Source organism: Lithobates pipiens, unplaced genomic scaffold, assembly GCF_037356315.1.
Source record: "Lithobates pipiens isolate NorthernLeopardFrog02 unplaced genomic scaffold, aLitPip1_a1.2 Scaffold_30, whole genome shotgun sequence".
NCBI classification, from domain to species: domain Eukaryota; kingdom Metazoa; phylum Chordata; class Amphibia; order Anura; family Ranidae; genus Lithobates; species Lithobates pipiens.
The window spans coordinates 153,581,106-153,605,235 of record NW_027507791.1 but is presented as its reverse complement, the minus strand read 5'-3'; the positions used below and the strand labels follow the sequence as shown (position 1 = coordinate 153,605,235).

The window sequence follows — 24,130 nt, the reverse complement described above, 5'->3', positions numbered from 1 at the left end:
GCTGGCCAGCTGTCTAGCCACAGAAACCTGCTCATATGCAACAACATGAGCGCAAGGCAAGATGCCTGATGGATAAAATCCTTAAAAGTGTCTACTGCAAAGTATAGGGCCCTAGATAGCTCAGCTAAACTTAGGGCCTCCTCAGTTTGAGCAGGACCTTTTTTTTTTCATTTTTTTTTAAAAAAAACCTGCTTGACAGATACCTATTGCTGCCACTGCAGGTTGTACTACCGCACCAGCCACAGCAAATGAGGCTTTAAGTAGAGATTCCAACTTCTTATCAGCAGGATTACCAAATACTTGTACACTGTCCACTTGGACAAGTAAACTCCTGTTCACAGAGGAGATAGCCGCATCTACCACTGGCAAATTCAATTCTTTATCCTATGGAGAAAGTTCTCAAAGAGATGGAAAGTCTTTTGGGAGGAGAAAACGGCTTAATTGGGTGATCTCAATGAGCATAAATCAGTTGCTCCAGTAACTAGTAAATAGGGAAAGCACGAGAACCCTGTGGGAGTTTTAGCGAACCCAAAGGAGGAGAAGGAAACATCCTCCACTTCTGCAGGAGGCAACTTATATCCAGAATGAGCAACTTTGCACTCCACCCTGATGAATTACCCCTCCTGGGGGAAGATATAGTCCAAAGTACAAAAAAGCAGAGTTACTAAAGTGCCTCTACTGCCAAGCTTTAGTCTAGCAATTACATAATATTCTGCTATAAATGCTCAGTCTCAATGCTGAGTAAAACGTGCCCCTTAAAAATGCCTTTATCCACACACCCATACAGCTTACATACCACTTGTATGCTCTGTGTCCCTCTGTCAGCAATACACTTCCAGAGTGCAAACTTTTTAAGTCAGTGAGCCTTGCGCCTGTGCAGTGTCTCACGTGCACTCCGATCCACGTGCATGACGGCGACGTCTAAGCCATGCCCCTCGCATTCCAGAACCTCCCCCTTTTAAAAAAATAAAAAAATAAATTCCCTTTCCCACGCTGTGTGCTGTGGAGGGTAGGTCTCAGCGAGGGGGGAACTGGACCTCTGACAGAGCAGGAGAAAATAGCAATACTGCAACCTTTGCTAACACTTGAGCACACACAGGGGAAGCATGGAATGTTGGAGCCAGGCATCTAGCTTTTTCACCCTCGAGTGGCTAAACACAGGCAAGGCACACATACTCACACCAGAAAGACCAAGTGAAATATAAAAATATACATTCCTTGTCATCTTTCTGACTTACCTGATCCCACTGCAGGACTGCTGGAAATAATCACAGACAGATCCAGCCTTCCCCCATCACAGCGGGACGTGTCATGCCAGAACTTCAAGGATCGGGTCCCCTTTTACGGGTCCACTCCATCGGACCTGTACAGCACCCTGACAGAAAACTCTTTGGTTGTATCAACATGACCATGACTGCGCAATTGTCAGTTATAGCGACGCAGTGCCATATCACAAAAAATGGTCTGGTCATTAAGGGGGGAAATCCTTCAGGGGCCGAAGTAGTTAAAATACTTTTTATTGTAGAATACATGCATGTACTGTATAAATAGCAGGTCAACCTATATACTTTACATAGAATGCAACAAAACTATTGTACCTATATATGCTTCAAAATCTACATTTTCTGGATATGACTATTTTCTTACCAGTGGTATATCTTTTGCCTTCTCTATTCTTACAATTTTAACCATTTCATCTCCATATTGCCCAATGTTTTCATAAAATGCATCTTCAGAAATGGACTCGGGCATCATTTCCTGCTCTGCCACTTTGTCATGTGCCAAAAGGAGAGCCTAAATGGAGCGGAAAAATGGTTACAGAACAGAAAGTATATTATATTTAAAAAGAACATTCCTCAAAGCTCAAAACGTCTTCAAAACTTACAGATGACAGAAAACAAAAAGTTATTTAACATATAATATAACATAATAATTTAAGTATATCAACAGTTTCAGGCTGTTTGGTTGTCACCAGTGCAGTATGAAGTTTGGAATAAAACTTATGTTTAAAGTCTTGTTACAAGGCGGCTCTACTGTGCTTTGTACAAATTAAGAAGCTGTTTGGGATCCTTTTAGCTCAAGTCATCATAATCTTAAGCCCCATACACACTATCAGTTTTTCTGCTGAGTTTTTCCTTCAAATTTACCAAAACCATATAATATGAGGGCAAACCTTAGGAGTTTCAGTTTGTATGCAATCAGGCAGGCCCTTGTACTATATGGTTTTGGTAAACCTGAAGGAAAAACTCAGCAGAAAAACTGATAGTGTGTATGGGGCTTTGGTGTACTACCCATTAGATCAGTGGTTCTCAACCTTGGGGTCAAATGATTTGCCAGGGGTAACTGAATCCTGGGCTGTTCCTGAAGCCCACGCTGCTCTCCCAGCCTTTTTGAGGCCGCCCAGCTGGGCGGTTCCTGGAGCCTGCAGCCACCCATTCAGTTCACGGCATGGCTGGGGGGCAGAGACTAGAGGTCAGCTGACGGGTGAGGAATGTAAAGTGGGAGGGGCTGAAGGAGACCCTATCTCACGATTTCGGCACAGGTGTCATGGCTACGAGACACCACAAAATCGGAAACACACTGAGTAACACTACCTGTGATTATAGTTGCCATTAAAAATTCCCCACTACAATACTCAGATCAGCAGATGACTTGATCAACAGCACCCAAGTTGGCTGATCAGAACTCCCCCAGCACTGCCACTGCCCCTCCCCCCCCTCCAGCACTGCCACTCATTTCATGGGATATGCTGACCAGGGACACAAGAAGCCAACCCAATGTCCTTATTCAAATGAAAATCCAAAGACGGAACTATGTAAAAAAGGGTGAAGCACCACCTTAACTTGAGTAAGGTGAATGGCAAGATAACGCCACCATTCACGATACCCTGCAAGTAGATGTGATAGCCACCAAGAAGCCATCTTCTGAGACAGAGTAAGCAGTGGAACCTTCCAAATATTTTGAGAGAAAGATAGAGAGGCCTTTTGGAGAACCGAAAACACCAAGTTAAGATCCCATGGTGGTGGGAGAAACCTCCCCAGTGGAAACAGACGCCTAACCGCTTGAACACAAAGGCATGCACCAGGGAGTGCGAGACCAGGAGACTCTGAAGAAGACCGCCCAGGCCAACTGGCCCTCAATGGTACTCCAGGCCAATTCCTGTTCATCCCTCTATAAATGTAGGTCCAAAACAGAGCCACCTAAAAGGAACGCGGCAAATCTGATGAAACATGGCCCAGAGAAGGTCCCACCCCGTGGCCCAACCCTAGTCAATTGAGGTATCCATCTGACAGTGCTCACTCCTGGTATGCGTATGGTCGGAAAAGGGCCGGAACTAGACATTCTGCCCACCGGAGGAGGATACTGGAATCAGCCAGGGTCACCCAACTGCCTTTTTGGCCCACCATGGTGAGGGACATAAGCCACTGCTGTTGCCTTGTCTGACTGGATCCGTACTGGGAGCCCCCCTTAGTCAAGCTGTCCAGACCTAGTCTGATCAATTAAAGTTCCGGGATATTACACGGTAGCCCAGATTACACGCATGGCCTACGACCTCGAGCCAAGCTCAGTCCCAGGACATCTCCCCACCAGGACAGACCGTTATTGGTGGTCACCCTGTTCAATACAAGGGAAGAAAGGATCTTCCCCACTGAAGAACTGGAGAACAAAGCCACCAGACTAGGGAACCATTGATTTATTGATTGAGCTGAATCCAATTGTTCAGAGACCTTGGGTATTTGTCCCATTATGCCAGGATCTCCCAAAGGGAGCCTACATAGAACTGTGCCAACGACCTTGCCTCAAAAAAGGGCAGATACCATCAGACCCAACACCCACATGTAGATACGCAGAGGAGCCCACCTGCCGGTTAGTAAATGATAAAAACACTGCATGCCACTTGTGAACACCTGAGGAGTGGTGGCAAGATCAAAGGACCATACCATGCGCCGATAATGCTCCTCACCCACAGCAGAGGAGGAAGTGCTGGAGTGGGGCACATGATTATTTTCATAATCGATTAATTGCCCGATTATTGTTTCAATTAATCGAAAAATCGGTTAATAACCTTAAAAAAAGCGTGGTGTATAATATAATTATGTAAAGTTTAAAAAAAAAAAAAAAGGGCAATTTATTCTGAAATCTCTATGCAGTGGTAAATATAAATAACCAACTATATGGTTAGGGAGCAAAATACAGTGAGGTCCATAAATATTGGGGCATCGACACAATTATAATCCTTTTGGCTCTACACACCACCACAATGGATTTGAAATAGAAACTAACACGATCTGCTTTAACTGCAGACTTTCAGCTTTAATTTGAGGGTATTTACATCCAAAGCAGGTGAACAGTGTAGGAATTACAACAGTTTGTGCCTCCCACTTTTTAAGGGACCAAAAGTAATGGGACAATTGGCTGCTCAGCTGTTCCATGGCCAGGTGTGCGTTATTCCCTCGTTATCACATTTACAAGGAGCAGATAAAAGGTCCAGAGTTCATTTCAAGTGTGCTATTTGCATTTGGAATCTGTTGCTGTCAACTCTCAGTATGAGATCTAAAAATCTGTCACCATCAATGAAGCAAGCCATCATTAGGCTGAAAAAGCAAAAGACAAACCCATCAGAGAGATAGCAACAACATTAGGTGTGGCCAAATCAACTGTTTGGAACATCCTTAAAAAGAACGAACGACCGGTGAGCTCAGCAAGACCAAAAGACCCAGAAGACCATGGAAAACAACTGTGGTGGATGACCGAAGAATTCTTTCTCTGGTGAAGAAAACACCCTTCACAACAGTTGGCCAGATCAAAAAAAAATCTCCAGAAGGTAGGTGAATGTGTGTCAAAGTCATCAATCAAGAGAAGACTTCAGAGTGAATACAGAGAATTCACCACAAGATGTAAACCATTGGTGAGCCTCAAAAACAGGAAGGCCAGATTAGAGTTTGCCAAACATCTAAAACTCCTACACAGATCTGGAACAACATCCTATGGACAGATGACACCAAGATCAACTTGTACCAGAGTGATGGGAAGAGAAGAGTATGGAGAAGGAAAGGAACTGCTTATGATCCAAAGCATACCACCTCATCAGTGAAGCATGATGGTGGTAGTGTCATGGCGTGAGCATGTATGGCTGCCAATGGAACTGGTTCTCTTGTATTTATTAGTGATGTAACTTCTGACAAAAGCAGCAGGATGAATTCGGGCATTATCTGCTCATATTAAGCAAAATGCTTTAGAACTCATTGGACAGTGCTTCACAGTGCAGATGGACAATGACCCGAAGCATTCTGCGAAAGCAACCAACGTTTTTTGAAGTGGAATGTTATGCAATGGCAAAGTCAATCACCTGACCTGAATCCGATTGAACATGCATTTCACTTGCTGAAGACAAAACTGAAGGGAAAATGCCCCAAGAACAAGCAGGAACTGAAGACGGTTGCAGTAGAGGCCTGGCAGAGCATCACCAGGGATGAAACTGGTGATGTCTATGCGTTCCAGACTTGAGGCTGTAATTGACTGCAAAGGATTTGCAACCAAGTATTAAAAAGTGAAAGTTTGATGTATGATTGTTAATCTGTCCCATTACTTTTGGTCCCTTAAAAAGTGTGAGGCACATACAAACTGTATGTGCCTCACATTTGTCATTCTTGCATCGTTCACCTGATTTGGCTGTAAATACCGTCAAATTAAAGCTGAAAGTTTGCTAGGGCTGAAACAACGAATCGATAACTAATTTCATAATCAATTACTATTTTCATAATCGATTAATCGGCCAGTAACATAATGGGGTTAAAAAAACAACTAAAATTAGCCCTTTATAGTACAACAATATAAACACTACTGTAAATATTACTTTCACTGTTCTACAATAAAAAAAAATGAACCCCTTCCAGTAGTGATTATCTGCTTTTTTGTACTACAAAGGGCTAATTTTAGTCTTTTAACCCCATTATGTTACTAAACATCTTAGGCCTGGTTCACATCTATATGTTTATTGATGATTTTTGCAGAAACGCACTACAGTTCATTTACATGGTTTTCTATGGGACACGTTCATATTTGTGCTTTTTCCAGCCGCTGCATATTTGGAAAGGGTCAAGGACTTTTTACGCAAAATGGTGCTTTTTTGGTTCGATATACTTCAATGGAGAAGCTACAGAAAAGCATGTAATGCGTTTTTGCAGCAATTAGTTTTTTTTAATCTGCCCAAAAAAAAATGCAAAAATGCAAATTGCAGTAAACTCACGTGTGCAAAAATCCAAACGCACAGCAAAAAGCACTGCAGAAACAGTTCAAAAGTAAAAACTGCATAGGTGTGTACCGAGCCCTATGCTGGCCTCTCGGATCAATTTTCAGGTGAGAATATTCAGATGAAAAATCTTTGTACATTTGCGGAATGAAAGAATTTTGTTTGAATTTTTCACTTCATTTCTAAACAAGAAACACATACACTGTCTGAAAATTCCTTTGACCAAGAAGTTCTCTATTGTTTTCAAATTTTCCCATCACTGTGGTTGAAAATTAACGTCAATTAGACTCTTTTTTTCTTTTTTTTAAGATTATTAACCGATTAATCGAAACAATAATCGGCCAACTAATCGATTATGAAAATAATCGTTAGTTGCAGCCCTAAAGTTTGCAGTTAAAGCACATCTTGTTCGTCTCCATTTCAAATACATTGTGGTGGTGTATAGAGTCAAAAAGATAATTGTGTCAATGTCCCAATAATTATGGACCTGACTGTATCTAATCCACTCTAAGAATAACTGACAGAAGAGATACACTGTATATACTATTAGAGGAGAACTACTGTATATACTATTAGAGGAGTTCTACTGTATATACTATTAAAGGAGAGATAGTATATACAGTATATATCCTCTAATTGTATATTAAAGGGTGAATCTGGTAAATAGACTCAAAGATACAAAAAAAATATAAAAAAAAAACAATGTCTTCATTAAAAAAAAAAATAAAAAAAAAAGTAATTTTAAGAATGTTTGCTCGATTTTATAATCGTTAGTGGGTTCAAATCGACGTTTTTTCAACCACAGTGATGGGAAAATTTGGAAATGGAAAACTTCTTGGTCAACAGAATTTTCAGACAGTATGTGGTTTTCGTTTAGGAAATTACATTCATTTTAAAAACAGAATGTTAGAAACAAGTGAAAACTTCAAACATTCTTTCATTCAGCGAATGTACAAAGATTTTTCGTCTGAATACTCTTGTCTGAAAATTGATCCGTGTGGCCATAAGGCTCGGTACACACCTATGCAGTTTGCTTTTGATCTGTTTCTGCAGTGTTTTTTGCTGTGCGTTTTGATTTTTGCTCACGTGATTTTGCATTTTTTTGGCCAATTTGTTGTTGGGCAGATTAAGAAACACAAATTGCTGCAAAAACGCATTACATGCTTTTTTGCAGCTTCTCCATTGAAGTATATTGAACCAAAAAAAACACAGTTTTGTGTAAAAAAAAAAAAAAAAAAAAAAAAGTCCCTGACCCTTTCCAAATATACAGCGGCTGAAAAAAAGCATAGATGTGAGTGTCCCATAGGAAAACATGTAAATGAACTGTAGTGCGTTTCTGCAAAAAGCACCAGAACAAAAAAAAAAAAAAAAAAACACAACATAGATGTGAACCAGGTTAAAGGCGTTTATTAACATAATGGGGTTAAAAAAAAATAAACCGAGTCCTTTATAGTACAAAAAAAAAGCAGATCAAAAATCACTCCTGTAAGGGGTTCTTTTTTACTGTAGAAGGGGCTCATTTTAGTTTAAGACCATTATATTACTGGCCAATTAATCGATTATGAAAATAGTAAATCGATTAATTTCATAATCGATTAGTTGTCGATTAATGGATTCGTTGTTTCAGCCCTACTGAACTCATGTACTCACACAAGGCAGGTCAAAGCCTTGAGGTCCAGAATTAGATGTACCATGCCCTCCATCTTTTAAACTGTGCACAGGTTTGAACAAACCCACCGACACTGTTCCCAGCACAGAACAAGGACAATCACACTCTGCAGCAACGGACTTGCATAGCGTTCCCCCCCCCCCCCCCACGCGGAGAACAGCATGCAGTTTGGCGACAGACGACCATTGGAAGCAACAACCGTTTGGAGGAACACAGCTGGAAAAATATCTTACAACCGGACAAACTCAAGACGCGGCATGAAGTCATTCAGAGTAGCCCCCCAAAATGCATGTCTAAGCACCACTGAGGCAACAGACTCAGCAACCAGGGGAACCTGGTGCCAAGAGGCATAGCGGACAAACCTCAGCGCCTACCCAATAGGTCCCCAGCAGCAAAGGCAGGGGAATTCTGCCCCCCCCCAGGTATGCCAGCTGGGCTCTTAGAAGCCAGAGAAAGATTCCTCTATCGGAGCCATAGTTGCCTCTAGCAGCCTAGAGACAGAGGGGTTCACTACTGGTGTAACAGTCTCCCCAAAGGGGCACCTTACAGCCAGCATTTTTGGAAATGCAAAAGGCATTTTGGACACTAACAATCTGCATGGACAAATTGTCAAAATGGGGGAGAGAGAGAGAGAGAGAGAGAGAGAGAGAGAGGGGGGGGGGGGGAGCGCTTTAGCCATGCGAGACATAACAATTGTGACGCACAGGCGCTGAGCGGTAGTCCAGTCCTACGACCAAAAGTACAAGTGAATGAATATATATATACCGTATATACTCGAGTATAGGCCGACCCGAATATAAGCCGAGGCCCCCCAATTTACCCCCAAAAAAACTGGCAAACTTATTGACTCGTGTATAAGCCGAGGGTGAGACATGCCTGTCCATCCCTGTGTTTGTGTCCGTCCATCCCTGTGTGTCCGTCCATCCCTGTGTGTCCGTCCATCCATCCCTGTGTGTCCGTCCATCCATCCCTGTGTGTGTGTGTGTCCATCCATCCATCCATCCCTGTGTGTGTGTGTCTCCATCCATCCATCCATCCCTGTGTGTGTGTGTGTCTCCATCCATCCATCCATCCCTGTGTGTGTGTGTATCCATCCATCCCTGTGTGTGTGTGTGTGTGTGTGTGTGTGTGTGTGTGTGTGTGTGTGTGTGTGTCCAGCCTACCTGTGTCCCGAGCCTTTGTCCCGAGCCTCCGTCCCGTGCCTTGCCTCCTTGCCTCCGTCCCGTGCCGTGCCTCCGTCCCGTGTCGTGCCTTGCCTCCGTCCCGTCCCGTGCCGTGCCTTGCCTCCGTCCCGTGCCCTCTTCGTCGGCGCCTCGGCGGCCATTGTAAAATTCAAAAGCCGCGCCTCCGCCTTCGCCTGTGATAGGCGGAACACTGAATTTCCCAGCAGCCTGTGTTCCGCCTATCACGGACATCGTATCATCCTCGTCCGTAGTACGAGGATGATACGATGTCCGTGATAGGCGGAACACAGGCTGCTGGGAAATTCAGTGTTCCGCCTATCACAGGCGAAGGCGGAGCCGGAGGCGCGGCTTTTGAATTATAGAATGGCCGCTGTCTGTCTGCTCGACACGCTGATCGAGCGGGCAGACAGCGATGACTCGAGTATAAGCCGAGGGGGGCACTTTCAGCCTCAAAAAAGAGGCTGAAAATCTCGGCTTATACTCGAGTATATACGGTATATATATATATATATATATATATATTAAAAAAAGGAAAAAGTCCAATAGCGCTATATTGCTAAAAAAAAAAATAATAATAAAAAAAAGGAGGTTTTATTGGAGGGTGATGCACTTGCACTGCTGCATGTAACGAGATGATGAGCGGCATTGCCTGACTCACCATGAATGGCAGCCAGAGCTCCTGATTAGAAATGTAAATGATGGGTCCTAGTGACTGCTTGCTTTTGATCGGACACATCTGGTTGATGTGCCCAATCTATACACGGACGGCATGCATGCGGGCTGTATTTCGCAATATTAGGGATTTAGTGCCCCTGCCTGCTTTAGGTTACTTTGATGCCTTTTCGTTTCTTAAAGTTTTCTGGCGGGATTCTGACGTCATATTGACGTCACAGGGTGGAGGTGTTACCATTTGTTCAATTTTTGCATGCTCCGTTTAGTGGCTAATGTATTTATATTCTGCTTCCACACTGTTGCACTTTATAACATGCCTGACGAAGGGGCCCTTCATGGCTCCGAAACATTGCACTTATCTCTGTGACTAGGGATGAGCTCCGGCGTGTTCGCACAGCCCACATGCAGAGCCCGCCAGGAAGTCGGCACTGCGCTGATCACAGGCAGCGAGACATTGTTCCAATGCGCGGCTGCAGTGATCGGGAAACATTTCACTGTCTGTGATTAGTGTAGTGCAGACTTCCTGGCGGGCTCTGCACGTGGGCTGTGAGAACACACACCGGAGCTTAGCCCTGCTTCTGGCCACGCTCCAGTCTCAACACCTCACAGGCTCCACCTGTCTGCTGATACTACAAGAGCACATCAGCTGTACTCTGGAACCTCCTGCATACAGTCCAGCAGGCGACCCATGCTACTTCGGGCCTGACCTCTCCTGTACCCACCCTCAGGGGGGTCTGGAACTTAGCCGCCAGGGAGGCCCTCGCTCTCCATTGGAATCTAGCACCAGGTACGTGATAAGCATTATGTCCGCAATGACAAGAAAAGAGGCAACACACACATAAGGGAAAAAAAAGAATGCCGAGACCTTCAAATGACCTCATCTTGAAGATGGATAAAGCCGGCCATAGATGGTGCAATTTTATTTCCTGCAAACATAGGTTGCAGGAAAGAAAAACGCCCAATTTATCCATCAACGCAGTCAGTGCTGATGGGGGAATCCCACTAACCCCTCCCCCCACCCCCTGTGAAGCTATTGTGTTTCCCTGGAAGGGGGTGGGGGTGATGGAGTGCAGGGATCTGTCCCTGACAGGAAATCACAATCATTATTGAAAATTGATAGATCAACTCAGCCTGCCCTTAGATGGTTTGAATCTGGGCGGATCCCTGTTGAACCTTATATCTATGGCAGGCTTAAGACAGAGAAAAGGGAGGGATCTCTTGCAGTGGGTTAAAAGTAATCCTGGATAAATGTCAGAACTAGCGAATGAGAGGCCTTCCAGTTAATGTGCAGAAAAAATCTGCCCCAAGACTCAAGACATCAAGGACACACTGGCCTGCAGCAATAGGCAAGTACCTACATATATCTTTAAAAGGAGATCCTGTATGTGAAATCACAGAATGTGTACTGAAAATGGTGAAGATGAACATGAAGATAAGGGTCTCCAATATTTCAGGCCAAAAAACTCCTGCTCCTATCTTCTGCCAAGAGGACATTTGCTAGATGAAGAAAGGCCAAGAAAGTCTTTATAAATATCTTGTGGAACCCAGGACTTGAAACGTACAGTTTTGATCCTTGCGTCCTATGCTTTAAAACTCAACGGTCAGAGATCAAGACGCTGTGTCCTTCAATGAACAAAAGTCCACTGTTATGCTGTAACAGATTATAATGCAGCTGTTGCAATTTCTACCCCTCTTTTTAAAAAAAACAAACGTCTAATCTCTGAAGTATTAAACAGAAAAAGAAGAACAAAAAAAGTCAACATTGCATTATTAGTGATGAACATACAAAAAAAAAAATAAATAAAATAAAACTCATGTATCAGGCTAAAACTGGCCAAACATGGGGGAAATCACAACGTTTATTTACTAATACTCTCACAATACTTTCATACAGAAAACACAACTGTTAAAAGAAAGTCATATAAAATATCTTTTATGAGCAGAAAAACATAGGGAAGCGTACAAATATTTCAAACCAGCAGGATGTACTGTTTATTGAGTTTGACATTATGCAATAATAGTGTTATATAGTAATTCTTAGGTTTCACACACATATGTAGCTTATTGCTAACACCAGTATGTCCTCCACTGCTGAAGCAGGACAAGATAAAGCTGCAATCTGTTCATGAAGCCAAACAGAATAAAAAAACCACTGTATTAAAAAGAAGCACTTTGCACAGGGATAATGAAAACACAAATAATAAAGATAATGAAAAAGAAATGCTTTTAGAATTTAACTCACTGTTAAAATGTACCCCTTATTAAAGCTTTGTGAAAACACAACTCCAGACAACTTTTGGGGAAGAGTTACAATTTCTGACAGCTCTTTCTCTTGTAGGCTCACTGGGGAGATTTTCTCACTTCCTGTCCTTGGGATGCATTGCCCGTAAAATATGTAGGTATTAAAATAAGTCAGTTATAGTCAAGTGAGGTGATGCCGCTACAATTGACCTGAGCATCTAGGAATCAATGACCTCTGGTCATGAAGCCAACTGAGTTATACAGAACCAAATTTTGATGCCAATAAAAAATAAAGAGAAAGCCGTATTCAAGATCTGAACTTAAGACTATTTCCTTTGGTAAACTATATTCGGGAACAAAGTGTATATTAAAAGTGTGATACGTGAGCAGCTGCCTTCTTTTTCTTGTCTTCTTTCATAAATGGCATACCAAAAAAAAAAACTAGATTACAGCAGCTGCCTTACCTGAATGTGTGGTGTGCTTAGTAAATCATTAAGTTCTTGACATTCTTTCTGATGGCCTGTCTTGAGAACATGCTGTACCTAGTTAAAAAGAAGACAAAAAAAACAAATAGAATAGAAAATAGAAAATAGAACTTTTTTGTGCTACATTTTCTATTACGGTACTTTGATTTGTAACAATGAAAAACTTTTTTTTTTTTTAATACCATATTTTTCTGCGTATTAGACGCCCCCATGTATAATACAACCCCAATATTTTAAACATAAAAGAGAACACATTTCTATTTAGTAATTACCGCAGGTAACATTTACATACCCGTAGTACGTTATCATGCATTATACTTCGCTTTGAGCATATCACTTTATTCAGCCTCTGTATGACTGCTTTCTTCATCAGACATATCAAATTCAACTTCTATTGTATCACTGCTGTCTTCTGAGTCACTGTATTTGTGAGATCATCCTCAGTATCATCCATGGTATTGATGATTCCACATTTCTTAAAAGACTTCACAATCACCTCTTGTTTGACGCCATACCATGAGTTTAGGACCCAATTGCAAACCTCAGTAATGATTGGTTTATTCACCTTTCCCGTCGGTGTCAAGTTACCACCTGCTTTTTGCATCCAACTACTCCATTCTTCTCTTATCAGGGCTTTAAATGGCTTGTTGACTGAAACATCTAGTGGCTGTAGCTGACCTGTAAGTCCACTAGGAATAATTTTTAGGTGTTCACAAAACCAATGCAACCCCTTTTGGTCTTTTCTGTTAAATGTGCTCAGAACTGATCAAAGACAAGCAGAGCTGACTTCTTTTAAGAGCCCTCCAGGTCTTCGGGACCAAACCATTACAAACCAAATGGCCATAAAGTTTTCATTCATCCATCCCTTCTCTTGAAGTTGCACAATAATGCCAGGTGGTATGGTCTCTTTAGTATATGTTTTCCTCTTAAAAATAAGCGTAGGATGCAGTTTATCTGCACAGCATGAAAGCACAGCAGTATAGTGAGTCTTTTTATGGCCACTTGTTTTGATTGCCACAAATTTGATTCCTTTCACATCAACAATTCTGTTTGAAGTTTCCAGGTAAGCAATCTGGCTTGGTTCAAAATTATATTTTTTCCGAAGGTGTATGACATATGAGTGAAATTGTTAGATTTTATCCTCAAACTGGTGGCATTATCCGAGCTAGCTTTTTTCATGCTCTCATGGCCAATCCTGGTCTCCTCATGAAATTGAAGCACCATTTTGCTTTTCCTGTAAAATCAACAATCTTCATTTTGCTTGCAAACCTACTTGCCTGACTTTGTATAAGCTGGGCTGACACACCTAAGCCACTCTGGCGCTGCTCCATAACCCAAGTCTTAAAGCGGTTGTATAGCCGCGGAAGTTTTTTTTTCCTTCCTGACCTGCAAAGGAAAAGGCATAGCGAGCTAGTATGCACTGCATACTAGCTCATTATGAAATACTTACCTTAGAACGAGGCCCCGACATCTGGCCCAAGCCACGCTGAGGGAGCCGACATGTTCCCTCTGCGTTTCTTACGGGTATCGTGGCTCCGGCCACGTGGGAGATGTCTTCCCGACAGGGACCGGCATGTGCCGGGCTTCCAGCCGAGAATCCCCTGTCCAGCCGAGAATCCTCGGTGTGCATGCGCCGCTGCATTCAGCAGGGCATTGTGAGGGGAATAGCTCCTAACCCGTACAGGTTTAGGAGATTTTTTTTTACCTACAGATAAGCCTTATTATAGGCTTTCCTGTAGCTAAAAAGTCTAAAAATTTACTATACAACCACTTTAAGCCATTGCTCCAAGTTTGGCCATTTTGTTGCTTTTCCTCTTAAGGCTGCCTTCTTTTTTGTCATCTTAAGGAGTAGTTCTTCCTGTTTTCTCCACTGTCTGATCATACACTCATTGGGAGGAGGTCCAAACTGTCTCTCTGCAGCTCTATTCCCATGCTCTTTTGCATAGCTGATTACATTCAGTTTGAAATTTGCAGAGTAAGCTATTCGCTTACCGGTATTTAATTCTTTATTTTTTTACATCTGGGCTTAGAACGCGCCAGTCTGTCGCATTAGGTGCACTCTCCGCCTCCAAAAAGGGATCCCATCTGCGCACTCTCCGCCTCCAAAAGGGATCGCATCTGTGCACTCTCCGCCTCCAAAAGGGATCACATCTGTGTACTTTCTACGTCCAAAGGGAGCGAATTCTCCGCCTCAAAAGGGATTGCATCTGGGCACTCCCTGCTTCCAAAGGGATCACATCTGCAAACCTCCAATTGGTTTGTTCATCATCAGCTTGTGATTGGAGGAAGCCAATCACAATGGCGCGGTTCTCTCCTCAGCTGACTTCTGTGTATAAAACTACCCTGGATTTTTAGTCTAATGATAGACAAATGTATCGTCTTATACACGGAAAAATACGGTACTTGTATATTTCTAGAATTTTCTTATTTCAATTCAATTATTTTACTTGTAATTGGTTCATTTGCAGGTTACTGGTTAAAGTTCCCAAACTGCTAAATAAATGCCTGAAAACAAATCTGTTTATGGTTTTACCTGTCAAAGGGTTTGTAATTGTGTCCATCCATTCACACACAAGCTAGTCAAAAACAGCACTCTGCTATGTACGGATTTAGCATTACTGCTTCCTAGGTTGGCAAAAACTGAAACTTGATAGTTAGGAGCAGGGTTATAAGGGTATTGCCCTTTATCACTTTTTGTGCTTGCCAGTGTCCATTGCAGCAGCTCTGAAGGGGTTATAAATAATTTTATTTTTATTTTGCCTTTACATTGCATCCGAAAAGTATTCACAACGCTTCCCTTTTTCCACATTTTATGTTATATTACAGCCCTATTCCAAAATAGATTAAAATTAATTATTTTCCTCAAAATTCTACAAACAATATCCCATAATGACAAAGTGAAAGAAGTTTGTTTGAAATATTTGCAAAAGTAACAAAAATACAAAGTGAACAAAAAAACATTGAAAAAAAATAATCCTGTTTCCATTGATTATCCTTGAGATGTTTCTACAACTTGATTGGACATGATCTGGAAAGGCACACACTTGTCCATATAAAGGACATACAGTTAACGGTGCATGGCAGCGCACAAACCAAGCCATGAAGTCCAAGGAATTGTCTGTAGACCTCAGAGACAGGATTGTATCAAGGCACAGATCTTGGGAAAGCATTGAAGGTCCCATTGAGCACAGTAGCCATCATCCGTAAATGGAAGAAGTTTGAAACCACCAGGACTCTTCCTAGAGCGAGCCACCCTGCCAAACTGAGTGATCAGGGAATAGGGCTTTAGTCAGTGAGATGACGAAGAAACTGATGGTCACTCTGACAGATCTCCAGCCTTTTTCTGTGGAGAGAGAACAGTCCAGAAGAACCACAATCTCTGCAGCATTCCACCAATCAGGCCTGTATGGTAAAGTGGCCAGACAAAAGCCAAAACTCAGTAAAAGCCACATGACAGCTTGCCTGGAGTTTGTCTAAATAGACCTGAATGACTCTCAGACCATGAGAAATAAAATTGTCTGGTCTGATGAAACAAAGTTTGACCTGAATGGCAAGTGTCATGTCTGAAGGAAACCAGGCACCACTCATCACCTGCCATTCCTAAAGTGAAGCATGGTGGGGGCAGTATCATGCTGTGGGGATGATTTTCAGCACAGGAACTGGGAGACTAGTCAGGATCAAGGGAAAGATGAATGCAGCAATGTACAGAGATGTCCTTGATGAAAACCTGCTCCAGAGCACTCTGGACTGGGGCAAATGTTCATCTTCTAACAGGACAATAATCATAGGCACACAGCCAAGATAAAGTGGCTACGGGACAACTCTGTGAATGTCCTTGAGGGACCCAGCCAGAGCCCGGACTTGAACCTGATTGAACATATCTGGAGAGATATGAAAACGGCTGTGCAACAATGTTCCCCATCCAACCAGATGGAACTTGAGAGGTCCTGCAAAGAAGAATTGGAGAAACTGCCCAAAAATAGGTGTGCCGAGCCTGTAGCCGTAATTGGTGCCAAAGGTGCTTCAACGAAGTATTGAGCAAAGGCTGCGAATACTTCTGTACATTTGGTAATATATTAGAAAGGGGTAATTGGCGCTACCTGATAAATAATCCTATATCTTAAATGGTAAACTAAAAACACATACATAGGTTGCCAGTGCTTCAGATCGAACGTCTCACCGTCAGGCTGATATCCTCTCATGTCACTGCCTGTCAGTAGAGTCCTGGATGTTCGTCTGCTCCTGTTCAACCTCACCACTCGCGTGGCCACGCCCTGGCGCGTTTCATGATTACGTCTTCAGAGGGCGATATTCAATTGTGTATAATTAATTTTTGTGAATGGTTATATTATTCCATAATAAAGTGCAGTATAATAATAAAGTGCTCAATAAAAAAGTGCAATTAATGCTTATGTACCCTGTACGTGCTACAGTATAGTGTGCCCTAAATGACCAAAAAATATATATATATGAAATTAGTGACCATAAAAATAATATTACAAATAAATATAAAAATAAAAGAAGAAAAAAATCAAGTTATACAAAAGAAAAAAAATTAAGGTATACAAAAAATACAATAATAAAAAAACTTCTGTACATTTTATTTTATTTTTTTATTTTTAATACATTTGCAAAGATTTCAAACAAACTTCTTTCAAGTTGTCAATATGGAGTATTGTTTGTAGAATTTTGAGGAAAATAATGAATTTAATCAATTTTGGAATAAGGCTGTAACATAACAAAATGTGGAAAAAGTTAAGCGATGTGAATACTTCCTGGATGCACTGTACATGCAGATTAAAATTAGCGAGTAGTGACTTACCTCTCGTGTTAACTCCTGGGCATTTGGAATAAGTGGATATGGGGGACTAGCTTTGTTCATGTGGACAGCAACAGCATTGTGAATCCTAAATGCATTCTGAAAGTCTTTATTTTGCACTAGTTGTAGAAGTAAAAATAAATCTTCCTGGCTCTGTGAATCCACCAACGTGTGCTGGATCTCCTTCAATGAACACAGCAGATCTTCCACTTCTGTAGGTAAAAAGAAGCAGAAAACAGTAGTTCACAACAGAGGAGACAACATGCAAAAGAAACGTAAAATACAGTTTTAAAATACACTGTCACTGACCTGAATGGAGTATATGAATAAAAACTTGTGACATTTCTCTACGTGTACAAAGTTACTTGTTAAAATAAGGAGGTACAATAAAGATTTGTAGAGATATCATGGCTGATTAAGAGAAACAAGTCAAGCCATCTGGGGGAATCATTAGGGACAGGAAGTCCAACAAGAACATGATTCTCTCAGGTTATCCTATCGTTTCCCTCCAACCACTTGGTCACTTAAAAAAAAAAAAAAAAAAAAAAAAAAACGGGGCATACTAGAATGAATATTAATTTTTATATACTCATTGCATCTCTTGAAGAAGCAGACATTCCATTCTACTAAACGTGTCAAGCACAGCACCACCCACTCTTCACTGGACTAAATGTATTGTGTAGGATTACAAGAGTCAATCTAATTTGTAATGAAAGGTAAACAATTGATACAGGGACTTATGCGTGGAACAAAAAGCAAATAACTGGCCTCCAGATTGCATTACAAAATTATTTATAATGGGATCATTTTATGGAATGGCAAACATGGTCAGTTTATTTTAATGGAACTTTATATAAATAAAATCAAATTTCTTTTTTTTTAATATGGCTATCAATGTAGCACTAAAAAGTTCCTTAAATGTTTGTGTATTATCACTTCTATAATGTTTAGAATGTGGTGTACGTAAAGATAGTGGCTGGCCCAATCTATACACTTGTACAGTTGTCTAAAGCCCTCTTGGTCCCAAAAAACAAAGGCTTCTGTGAATGGACAGTAGAGGGGGTGGGTGGGCAGAGTGGATGCTATAAGATTTAGCAGCATCACCCTAATAAGAGAGCAGTATCACTTCTATCAGCACACTAGGAGTATAGTGATAGTTTAATAAAATTGTCAGTTGTTAGTAAAAGAGATTAGTCCATGATGTGGCATGCAGCTTGCTAAACGAAAGCAGAGCTACACCCAAAAGGTGAAGCTCTGCTTGTTTGTACCGCCTCCTTACCCTGCAGTCTTCTGGGACCTGTGATGTGTGGGAACCATTTGCAAGGCACAGCGTAACTCGTGCCATGTGCAGTAGGAAGCCGGCTGTAAAGCTGCAAAGCTTCAATTGCCGTTTCCCTTACCAGCAACTGCACCTGAAGCAAAAAATTAAGAATTGGCTTGGGTGAGGACATCACTGGATCCTTAGACAAGTAAGGGTCCTCATACCAAAAGTCACCAGCTACAGTATTTGCAACTGCAGACTATATTTTTTTTTTCCGGGAAGCCTGGGACTCCACTTTAACTCATAGTAAGCCTGCACATGTTAAAAAGTGGCTGAATTTCTAGACAGTTTGAAGGGAAAAGGCCAAAAATATTCAACTGTACAGATCATGCATTGCTCCTCAAATTGTTGTCTGCATGAATTGGCAATTTTCTAGTTTATCATCAAGAGAGACCTCACAACGATATTTCACATTAAAATGCGTCAAGTATTTCCCCGGACAATGCCTCCAGCAAATTATAGATCCATATATTTCTGTTAGAAAAGTTTTAAATTAGAAAAACAATAACCCTGAGACTGATTTTTAAAAATAGGATTTTTAAAACCGCTTACCTGTAAAATCCTTTTCTTTGATGTACATCAGGGGACACAGCACCATTGTAATAACTATGTGGGTTATATCGGACTATCAGGTGCTGGACACTGGCACGCCCCTTAAGGTGTGAACTTCCCCCATATAACCCCTCCCATTACTAGGAGTCCTCAGTTTTGTAGCCAAGCTATCAAAGTGTAGAAGAAGGGAGGGACCACTGTGTCCCCTGATGTACATCAAAGAAAAGCATTTTACAGGCAAGCTGTTTTAAAAATCCCATTTTCTTTTATTACATCAGGGGACACAGCACCATAGTAATAACTATGTGGGATGTCCCATAGCAATTGCAACTGAAGGGGGGGGGGGGGGGGGTTGGGAGACAGAATCAAGGAAACAGGAGGCCAGAGGACTTATACTGCAGCCTAAAGTATATGCTGTGCCCAAAGGCAATCTCCTCATGACCTTTAATATCTTTTTAAAAAAAAATAAAAAATCAGATAAACGTCTGAACCAAAGACCAATGTTGCGGTCTTACAGATCTGAGCTATAGAGGCCTGATGATGTATCACCCAATAGGCACTAATTGCCCTGGATGAGTGTGCTCTTAATATGAGAAGGAAGAATTTTCTTCTTTAAAGAGGAAGTAAACCCTGATGGGTTTACTTCCTCTTTTTTTCCCTGCAAAGGTAAAGCATAATGGACTACTATGCATCGCATAGTAGCTCATTATGTGTCACTTACCTGACACAGGAGCCAGCGAAGTCGCCGCTGTCACCTGTAGTCCGCCGCATCCATCTTGGTTGTGGCGTCTCTCGCAGCTCCGACGAATGACAGCGGAGAAGCCGCGATGACGTCACTCCCGCGCGAATGCGCACGGGAGTCGCGTCTCGGAGCTCCGACGCTGCCATTCGCCGGAGCCGCGATGACGTCACTCCCGCGCATGCGCACGGGAGTAGACAAATTTGGCAAATCCATTCTTGGACTTGCCGCATTTAGTGCGCCTGCGCGCCGCTGTCTACGGCGCATGCGCCGTAGACAGCGGTGCCCATTTTCGGGCAAATATCTCCTAAACCATATAGGTTTAGGAGAGATTACTTGGACCTACAGGTAAGCCTTAATCTAGGCTTACCTGTAGGTCAAAGTTGTTTGGAAGGGTTTACTTCCATTTTAAGCTGAAGCTTTACCAATCACTTGACAAACCCATCTGGAAAATAGTTGATCTTAACGCTGCCTGTCCCTATCTTGGACCCTGTGGCAGTAAAAACAAAACCTGTGTTTTGCAAACCTGAGCGGTCGCCCTTAAATAGATTCTGATCGCTCTTACTACATCAAGAGACTGTAGTGCTTTCTCTTCCCCAGATTAAGGCTTCTGGGGAGAAAGAAGGAAGAATAATATCTTGGTTTAAATGAAAACCTGTTACCACTTTTGGTAAGAGTTCGGGATGAGGACATCAAATCGTCCTTATACATGATGAAATATGGCTCTTACAAGACAGAGACGTTAGTTCCAATACTCTTCTAGCAGAAGAAATGCAAGCTAAAGATTATCTTTCTTGTCAAAGAACCAAGAGAATTTCTCATAAGGTTCAAACGGCTGATTTAACAAAGCCGACAAGACCAATCTTAAATCCTAAGGATTTAGAGGTGCCTTGATAAGGGGAATAAACCGTGTTACTCCCTGAATAAGCTAGGCACCAAGAGTGGGAAGCAAGAGGCCGTAGGAAAAGACATCGAAATCGGCCTGGATCTGGCTCTTAATAAAAGTCAAGGCCAGCTTCATTTCAGATCCCATAAGCAGGAATCCTGCCTATTGACATACCTCCTGGGGTGCCAACCCCTGGATCCATACAGAGAAACCTATGCCTTCCAGATTCTATAGTAAGTGACTCTGGAAGCCAGCTTCCTGGCATTAGTCAAAGTAGACACTACTGAAGGAGATCACCCACAATCTTTTATAGAGTGGGATTCAACAGTCAAACCTGTTAAACTCCTTGTCCGTAAAGTAGGATGAAATACCAGACCCTGTGCAAGAAGGTCTGGCTATAATGGCAGAGTCCAAGGACTTCAACTGCCCTCCTTATGATCTCGATAAATTCAGATCTTCTGGGACCAGCTGGGGCCACCAGAATCACCTCCTTCTGTTCCGGCTTAATCCTGAGGAGAAGGCACGGAAGTAGCAGAACTGGAGGAAATGCATAGATCAGTGAGAACTGATCAGCTGGGAAGACTAATGCGTCTGTTCCACCTGCTAGCGGACCCCCTGTTTGACAAAGTTGTCGACCTTACTAATGAATGTGGACGTGAATAGGTCCATGTCCAGTGTACCTCCTCTGACCCTGACATATTGCTAGGAAGATGTCGAGGTGAAGAGATCATTCTCCTGGAAATAATTGTTGGCGTCTCAAGTAGTACGCCTGAAATATTAAAATTGCCGATAGGCAAGGAGTGTTGTGTTCTGCCAAAGCTAGAACATTATTCACTTTTTTTTTATGTAAGCCACCACCGTGGCTCTGTCAGACTGAATCCTGTCAGGACAGTCCTGTAATCTGACCGCCAAGATTCTATGGCCAGATGTACTGCCTGAAACTTCCAATAAAGTTGATAAGCAAGGTCCTCTAACCTGGACCATCTCCCCTGGACAGAATCTTCTTCCAGGGCTGCTCCCCAGTCTAGAAGGCTGGCATCTGTTGTTAACACCTTGCAGGATAAAGATTTTCCCTCCTGCTGGAGAACAACCACCGATTTAGGCTCTGACTTATGTCGGGAGCCAAGCATATTGGAAACAAACAAACAAGGCCTGAATCCTCTTTATTCCAGACCAACAGGATGGTGTCTTGAAGCAGTCTTTGAATAAAACTGCGCGTAAGGGACAGCCTTGAAGGAGGCCACCCTTTCCCCTAAAAATCTCCTGCAGCCAAAATGAAGGAATTTTCCTTTCCTGATAAGTTGAATTAGTCCTACAATGGAACGGATTCACGACTGGGTTAAGAATTCTTCCTCTGTATGGTATCTATAACCAGCCCCCAAGTAACCTCCTTGATGATTTTAAGGACTATCTTCCTAGGCTGAGAATCCAACCTAGAGATTTCAGCTATCTATAGCTGAGATCAGACTCTGGCTTTAGACCTGAGACTGAATGATCTATTAAATTTCATCTTCTAATAGGCTAGGACCGCTATGCCTTGAGCCTTTAACCTGGCTAAAGGTGGTGTCAGAATCTTTCAGAACACTCATAGTGCTGTGGCTAAGCCGAATGGCAGTGCCACGATTGATAAAAATAATTTTAGATTTCAAACCGTAGAGATTTCTGGTAAGCGGGAAACTTTGGCACATGGAGATATGCAACTCCCCTCCTTGCAGGATGGACACAGCTGATCGAATTATGAAAGCATCGGATGTTTAGGTGGTGATTCAGATCTCTAAGATCTAGAGTGGGTCTTACCTCTCTGCTTGGGTCTGGGACCTTAAAACCCCTGTTACACTAAGGGAATCTCTGATATTACCGACTGGGATAACAGCTGATCCAGAGACCAGAAAGAGACACTTCTCGTTTCTCTTTCTTTCTCCTTTTTTTTTTTTCTTTCTCTGGAACCTTATGAGCATTCTTCGAGGAGACGGAACTCTTGCATAAGACTGCCACATCAGCAGCCCCAAGATCCCACAGGCAGCACCCAAACTGGACCAGAACCCTTGAATCGAAAGCCGACTGGGCCATCCGGGCTCTTGAAACTCTAGATGTAACCTAGAGAAAAAAATTGCTGAAATCACTCTGCTCTTAACATTGTTCCTGCCAGACTTTGAGAATCGCAGGACCTTTCCCCTTACTCAAACAAGTAGGGGTGCTCCTTCATGAGAAGGGCTTAGCATTCTGCTTCATGGGCTTTCTGCCCCCAAGATCCTGGTGCTACCCCTGGGAACTTTCTACTGAACCTGACAATTGAGATCGTCGAGACTGCCTAAAAGGCAGATACCCCAGGCATAGGAGAGGCTGCATGATTAAAGGAGAACTGTTTGAACCTCCTTTTACTGCCTTTTGGATGTACTTATACACTCTAAATAGTCGTACCCCAGGAAGGGACACAGACTGGCTTAAGGGTTTTCACCTGGTGCTTTAGCTAACCAATATCTCAGCCACCGACCTCTGCAAAAATGCACTAGTCCAAGTATAAGCCATAGGGCTTAAATAATCAAGTCCTTCATAGCATCTGTGAGACAGTGCATTAAATATACCAGCCCCTTGCCACTCCTGCTGATCAGTGAGAACTTTCAGGTATCTCACACCTGGTCCTTAACCCCTTGGAGTCCACATTCCAATGCATTGGCGTGACTCAAAATGTGCTCCACCACAATAGTTCAGCAGACGTTAAAGGGTTAATGGACTGAGCCACTCCAATTGCAGCCAGAACTGCAAAAGACATCTTGTCTTTAAAAGGAAAATCCAACCTTAACTTGCTGGATCCTTTAACATCAGTGCATTATCCACTGGACATGTGAGACTCTGCTCACTGAGGTTACATAGTTAGTAAGGTTGAATAAAGACACCAGCCCATCCAGTTCAACCTGAGTGAGTGTCTACAATTGACCCTATACTTGTATATTGCACACTCACATCGGCCCCTACCCTCAAGGAGCCCACAATTCAATGTCCCCATTCATATACTAGGGCCAATTTTGAGCAGAAGCCAATTAACCTAACTGCATGTCTTTGGAGTGTGGGAGGAAACCGGAGTGCCCGGAGGAAACCCATGCAGGAACAGGGAGAACATGCAAACTCCAGGCAGGTAGTGTCGTGGTTGGGATTCGAACCAGCAACCCTTCTTACTGCCAGGTGAGAGTACTAACCACTACACCACTGTGCCGCCTGGTATTTGCAGCATTAATAGCTGGAAACCCCCCCCCAATTCTTTTATAAAAATTTTCCCATTCAGAATACATAGTTATGAATTTTTTGTGC

The 24,130-nt window shown here is 42.4% G+C and overlaps 1 protein-coding gene across 2 annotated transcripts in view; it reads right to left on the bottom strand.

Annotated features, from left to right (window-relative positions):
• PALS1 (protein associated with LIN7 1, MAGUK p55 family member) overlaps window positions 1-24,130 on the bottom strand; it is a 247,882-nt gene that overhangs the window by 112,992 nt on the left and 110,760 nt on the right. For both annotated transcript variants that reach the window (XM_077465006.1, XM_077465005.1), the window contains 3 exons: window positions 17,327-17,535; window positions 12,484-12,561; window positions 1,648-1,794 (listed from right to left, as the gene is read on the bottom strand). In XM_077465006.1, the coding sequence (XP_077321132.1) occupies window positions 1,648-1,794; window positions 12,484-12,561; window positions 17,327-17,535 (434 nt within the window). The remainder of the gene's footprint in view (window positions 1-1,647; window positions 1,795-12,483; window positions 12,562-17,326; window positions 17,536-24,130) is intronic.